The sequence below is a fragment of the Saprolegnia parasitica genome (assembly GCF_000151545.1).
Source record: "Saprolegnia parasitica CBS 223.65 unplaced genomic scaffold supercont2.146, whole genome shotgun sequence".
NCBI lineage: Eukaryota > Oomycota > Saprolegniomycetes > Saprolegniales > Saprolegniaceae > Saprolegnia > Saprolegnia parasitica.
Genome location: NW_012156540.1, coordinates 56,666 through 62,583, shown reverse-complemented (window position 1 = coordinate 62,583; position 5,918 = coordinate 56,666). Strand labels below are relative to the sequence as shown.

The 5,918-nt window shown below is 55.9% G+C and overlaps 5 protein-coding genes across 5 annotated transcripts; 1 reads left to right on the top strand and 4 right to left on the bottom strand.

Moving 5' to 3' along the window:
• Positions 1-355: 355 nt before the first annotated feature.
• SPRG_14998 (hypothetical protein) lies at positions 356-802 on the bottom strand (the record flags this gene model as incomplete). Its single annotated transcript, XM_012354121.1, has 1 exon — positions 356-802. Exon 1 carries the CDS (start codon positions 758-760, stop codon positions 356-358), a length of 405 nt encoding a protein of 134 aa, XP_012209511.1. The 5' UTR covers positions 761-802.
• A 221-nt stretch (positions 803-1,023) lies between these two features.
• Positions 1,024-1,544, bottom strand: SPRG_14997 (hypothetical protein). The gene has a single exon (XM_012354120.1). It carries the CDS (start codon positions 1,494-1,496, stop codon positions 1,101-1,103), a length of 396 nt encoding a protein of 131 aa, XP_012209510.1. The 5' UTR covers positions 1,497-1,544; the 3' UTR covers positions 1,024-1,100.
• A 322-nt stretch (positions 1,545-1,866) lies between these two features.
• SPRG_14996 (hypothetical protein) lies at positions 1,867-2,351 on the bottom strand. The gene has a single exon (XM_012354119.1). The coding sequence runs from the start codon at positions 2,329-2,331 to the stop codon at positions 1,945-1,947; it is 387 nt and encodes a 128-aa protein (XP_012209509.1). The 5' UTR covers positions 2,332-2,351; the 3' UTR covers positions 1,867-1,944.
• Positions 2,352-3,161: 810 nt separating this feature from the next.
• Positions 3,162-3,605, bottom strand: SPRG_14995 (hypothetical protein; the record flags this gene model as incomplete). The annotated part of the gene is made up of 1 exon (XM_012354118.1): positions 3,162-3,605. One exon carries the CDS (start codon positions 3,603-3,605, stop codon positions 3,162-3,164), a length of 444 nt encoding a protein of 147 aa, XP_012209508.1.
• Positions 3,606-4,066: 461 nt separating this feature from the next.
• SPRG_14994 (hypothetical protein) lies at positions 4,067-5,886 on the top strand (the record flags this gene model as incomplete). The annotated part of the gene is made up of 4 exons (XM_012354117.1): positions 4,067-4,292; positions 4,345-4,616; positions 5,275-5,360; positions 5,400-5,886. The coding sequence occupies exons 1-4, from the start codon at positions 4,088-4,090 to the stop codon at positions 5,884-5,886; spliced, it is 1,050 nt and encodes a 349-aa protein (XP_012209507.1). The 5' UTR covers positions 4,067-4,087.
• Positions 5,887-5,918: the final 32 nt, after the last annotated feature.

Sequence of the window (5,918 nt, the reverse complement as noted above, 5' to 3'; positions counted from 1 at the left end):
TAATACTCTGTGTCAAACCACAGCTTTTGCGCACACTCGTCGCCAAGCCCAAAGGTGTTTGGATGCTGTCGTTCTGTTCTGTCTCGAGAGCACAACGCAGAGAAAGGGCATGGTAGTGTAGGCGGGACGGCGACTGCACTGTCTCGCATGCAGCACTACTGCTGCTTCGACACGCACAGATGACCCTGCACTGCGTACTGGCACTAGACATCCTGCACAGCCTGCGGGCTGGCGTTCTCTTGGACATTGATCGGTGTGTGGGGTTGGTTCAACGTGCTTTAAGGTCCAGGGCAAGTGCTAAACGAGGTTTACTGTAGAGAGTTACACATAGATGTCGTCGCTACGACACTAGGTCTTAAGCTGGAAGCCGCTCGACGAGGGCGCTGTAGAGCTCCTTGAACTGCGCAAAGGACCAGCTGCCAAGGTTCTTGTAGCGTGTGTCGGCCTTGTCAAGCGTGCATACTGGTAGCTTGTCGCTGTTGTACATCACGGCCAGCTTGGCGTATAGCGTCTCGCACGCAGGGCTGCCCAACAAGGCCTTGAGCGTCGGCGCGTTGAGCTTGGCGATCCCTCGCAGCGGCGCGTCGGCCATGCAAGCGGCGACCGACGGGTCGTTCGTGAGCGCGACAAGGCTGTTGTGGAGCTCGTGCCAATCAACGTCTTCGCAGCGAGGGACCTTCTTGTCTGTGGCAACAACAGCAAGGACGAGCAGAAGCAGCGTACCGACGAGGCAGCGGATGATGCTACTCGACCTGGTCATGGTGCTGATGTGTTGAGTGTCAAAGTCCTTGTTTGAACCGGCTCGTATCCGAAATAGGACTAGTATCAGATGCAAATCGGCAAGACAAGGCAAAGCCCAGTTTGGCAGCAGCAGCAGCATCTTGAGCTTCCGACAAATTGGGCTGGAACTCGGGCTGGGGTGCGACCAAAGCTAAAGCAGCTAGTTCATTCCCTCAGCTCTACGCACAGCAATTCGTTGCAGCATGCCTAGGCTCCCATAATCAACAACTGCAAGGGAATATTCCCTTGACAACTGGTCCAATTCAATTTGCACAAGCAGCTCTCATTCCACAACGAGACGACATTAACCAAGACGCGTGTTACGGGGGCGACAGCAAGCGCGGGATGACGTCATGGAACATGTAGTCGCGCAGCGTATCGAAATTCCACTTGGCGAGGTCCCGACGTGTTGTGCCACTCGCATCGAGCCGGCACGTTGGCATATTTGGATTGTCGTAGATCGTAGCCGAGAGGTTGTTGAAAAGCACGCGGCAGGAAGGGCTGTTGAAGAAGGCGGTCCACTGCTCGCCGCTGAGCGGCGCTGCCGATGCGAGAAACGCATAGTCCGTCACGCCGGCGTCGACCATGCAGGGTCCCAGCGATGACATGCGCTCGATGCCCTCGAAGAATGCGTCGAGGTTGAGGTCGTCGCACTTGGGAAGCGGCTCGGCGGCTGCGGTGGCCACAACCGCAAACAGCAGCAACACCCGCGCCATCTCGTTGCTTGCAATTGATGCTGCTCTTTCGTTCTGTCCCTGTCGCTGGAACGGCAATTTGGCACGAGCCAACACATTTAAAAACACGTGATATATCACATACAAACGACTTGTCAATATTGAAAATAATAATCTGCGTTGTGGGTCGGACAGAGGGTCCGCCATTCCCTTATCTAGTACTAGCTCAGACGCTCACCCACACAATACGCCAGCGCTCAGCCGTGTCCAGGTCCATGTTAACAGTACAGCAGGTACCTCGGGCTCGAGCCAACTACGCAATCAACGTGCGACCGATGCTTTCAACACGCTTGGAGCGACAGCGAAAGATAAATTTTATTATTGGTCCTATGCAACGTCACTGGATTGAGAGCAAACGTGGACATTTGATTCGTATGTACACAACAATTAGGCTAGTTAGCGTCACTAGAGTCGGACAAGTAGGTAGTCTTTACAAGGCGATCGTGGCGTTGAGCATTGCACGCTTGAGCTGGTCAAAGGTCAGCGCGCCCAGCGCCTTGATGTCCAAACCATCCGCATTGAAGGCGCAGGACGCTGGAAAAACCTCGCGGTACACGCGCGTGACCTCGTTGAAGACCTTTTCGCAGTCGGCGCTCGCAAAGAAGGCGGCGACCTGGGCGCGCGTCGGTGCCAAGAGCGTCATCTGAAGGAAGATGCGGTCCGTCATGTTGGCCGCCCGCATACACGGCAGCAGCGACGGGTGGGACTGGATCGACGCAAAGTAGTTGCCGTAGAACTGGTCGCTCTGGCAGCGCGGCAAGTCGGCGGCGAGAGCGACAGCGACGACAAGCCCCAGGACAAGCCTCAGCGCACCCATCTTCCTGGCTTGTTTTTGGCACAAATGATGGCGTCGAGCCAGTTTGCATTTTGGCCAATCACCGCCCGCACCTCCTACCATCTATATCCAGCCACCGTTTTAGCGTACAAGTCCTTTGAAATGGATCGTCCTGCACGTACATACGTCGTCAAATTAGCAACGATCTATTATGTACACAACGAGCTTCATGGCGCTCCGACCGCGATTTGATTGGATTGCACAACCCGGTTGATGAATGCGGAATCCAAAATTACGTTTCATTGGCTAAAACGACACTATTTTTGACCAATTGGAATACTTTCCATTTTGCAGTGGCGGCCTCCGAGACGCTCGGATCGCCAAATCACGTTTGGAAATGAAATCGCCCGTACTTGGCCCATCAATTGAGAGTACCTTCTAGGTAAGGATGGGTGTCTTCACGCCGTCATCAGCCGCCTACAACGGGTCTTATGCTCGGTCAAAGATTGGCGTCGTTGATTGGTCAAATATTGTAGCGTTTCCACCAATGGCATGCGAGGAAAGAGAGCCAACGCAGTTCCACATTAGTGCTGTAGCGATGCGTAAAAGATTCCACGTCATGATGCCGGGTCACGTCCCTGCAGACTCGCGAGGCTCCTCCTCAGCGATGGCGACATCGATATTGAAAGGTCCAATCCTCCCCACGAGGTCGTCGCAGCGTCCACAGTATATCCCAGGAACGCACATGGTATCCTGCAACGAGAAAACGCTCGTCATGAGTGCATTTGGACAGGCAGGTACCTACCCGCCCCGACAAAGTGGCTCCAACGACTACTACTGGCATAATTACATTTGATTCACAAACACACAGACTAGAGATTGAACGACGTCATCCATCCATGGCCAGCTTGGCTTGTCAGCAGTGCATCGTGAAGCTCGTCAAAGGTCTTGTCGCCGAGTGTCTTGATGGATGTACCGGCGCGGTCAATGGCGCAAAGCGGCATGTCCTCGGTGAGCACGCGAAGAAGCGCAGCGTACAGAGCTCGACACGAGCTGCTGTGGAAGAAGTGTCGAAGCTGCGCCTCGGACGGCGGCTCGTTGGACGCGAGAAAGTCCACATCGGCCATGTCGGCATCGCGCATGCAATCCGAAAAGGTAGGCTGGTCGTAGAGTGGCGTGAAGAAACTGTTGATCTCTTCCATCATCGCGCAGAGCGGGAGGCCGTTCGCGGCTGTCGGTACCGGCGGCGGCGTTGCCTTGTCGTCGCCAATGACGAGGCTGCAAAGCGCCAGGAGGATCACCACGACGGCGTCCATTTCGCAAATGAAAGACCGGATCGCGCTGGAGACGCGAATTCGCCAATGCAAGGTGCCTTGCCCCGTTACATGCGCGCCGTACGCCGTAGTTATCCTGCGTTTATGAGGCGTCATGTACTGTCCAAGCGAATCGCAGCGCACACGTGGCAGCGCCCGCGTTTCTCAGAACGGCGCCGTCTCATGGCCACCTTGCCCTTTCTACACAGTACCTGGTGCAGGCTTGGAAGGATGGTGCTGAACAACGGAGCACGTACAGTAGGTAGTGACCCCAGCAGCTCTCTATACGCTAGCAGCTCACTATATACTAGCAGACCACCTCGTCTTCGACTCTTGTACCGGATCGTACACTCAAGGATGTCCGGTCCAGCAAGGGTTGCTGCACGGTGCCCTTTGTAATTTCGGCATATGCCTAAAAGAGTGAAACCAGTCATGCCAGATGGTGCACTGGCAATCCGTAGCAATCGGCAATTGGCAAGTCTAACATGGCGCGGACTGCGTGCGTCGCAGCCAGCGTACTCGTGCTCCTCGCGTGGGCCGCCGCCGTGTCCATTTGCTCAATGGGCATGTTCATCGACGTTGCCAGCGTCATGACCAGCTCGCGCAGCTTGGCGCCGTGCCTCCGCGCCTGTGGCGTCAGCTTTGCAGAATACAACGCGGGCCAGTTTCCAAGCGACGCGCAGTGGCAGCGTACGCCCATCTTGCTGCACGTCCACGGTGTACTAGTGCAGTATTATAATAGGTTTTTCCGTCACGCCCGACTGCCAGGCCTTTTACGCCGAGCTCAAGTCGAGCTTCGCAGCACTCGACGAGTGCGTTGTCCCGACGGCCAATGGTCCGCTGAACCTCCACCGCTTGGAGAACGTTCCGATCGAGACGCTTCTGCGCTTAACATACCCAATTGCGCACCCCAATTACACGCAGACGAACGCCACCGCGCCGCCATTGCACGCGGCCTCCTGGGCCACACGCCACTTACTAGACGTCGGGCTCGTGGTGGCCATTGTGATGCTCGTACTACTACTAGGCTAGCACTGTGACTACGATTTCGCGCCTGCTTTGGATGGCGCGTCATGTATGCTGTCAGCGACTTTGAGAGCATATATATATATCAAAATGTGTTTAGCGTTATCTTCCTTACAAAGAGTTCGCATACGTAGTGCTACGCCTGAATGCGTGGGAGTTGGCACCAGCATTCGGTCGAGGAAGTGAGCTGCGCACGGAGAGATCCATCCCGTGGTGGAACTAAGAGCATATATAAGCTTGAATATGTGAAGGCAAGGCCCGCTGAGAGTCAAAGCTAAATCGCAGTTTTCGTCTCTTTCCTAAAAAGTACCTCGCCAGGCGACATGGCGATGTGCACCGTGACTTAACGAAGGGTTTGAAAGAGTTGATGTTCACACAAACGATTAAATTAAAGACTTAATGGAGAGAGCAGCGACTGAAAGCCTTTGCTGCCCAACGCAGCGGACGGCGAAGATTCTGCAATCGAATCTTGCGGGCGCGGGGTCGATGCGACACGCGACAAGAGCGTCTCCACGTCAGCATCGTCATTGGACGCGGTCATTTCGTCCGAGTCATCACTTGCCATCTCGATTGCGTCATCGATGATGTCGACCGGCTCGCCCCAGTCGTCGGTCACTTGGTCGTCGTCCTGCAACACTGCGACGAGGGCAAGCGCCTTGGCACTTGCGTCGGCGTCGAGCACACCAATGGCTTCCGACCACCCATCGTCCGTTGCGGTGACGGCATCGACTTGTGCGTCGGCGGCAGTAAGTGCAATCAGAGCGTGTAAAGAGGTGGCCACGGCGTCTTGCTCGTCAACGGTGTCAACGACAGCGTCCTCCAAACCATTGAGGCCTTTGTCCGCCTCGACGACCAGCGACACATGCTCGACATCTGCCGTCCCTTCGGCATCGTCCGACCACGTCACAGCAGCATCGTTGACGTCTCCATCACGGGCACTGGCACCGGCGTCGCTTTTGTCCGTACGGACTTCACCATCCGCGGTCTGGAGCACAAGGTCGGTATCCATGTGGTCTGGCGTCACGGTGATCTCCACGCCCACGTCATCATCGTCCGCGTCATCCTCGTCTGCAACCGACGACTCGACAGGCGCGACGACACTCTCGACGCGGTCCTTCTCACCGAGTGCCGTCTCACGACGCGGCAGGTCGACAATGGCTTCAACAGCGTGGACGACTTGGATGCTGGTACTGGCCGTCGTGCTGGCTTCGACATCGGTGCCACCGGCAACGGGATCAACGTCGCCGTCAAACGTTGACGTACGTCGTGACCACGGCAGTGTCGTCCAGA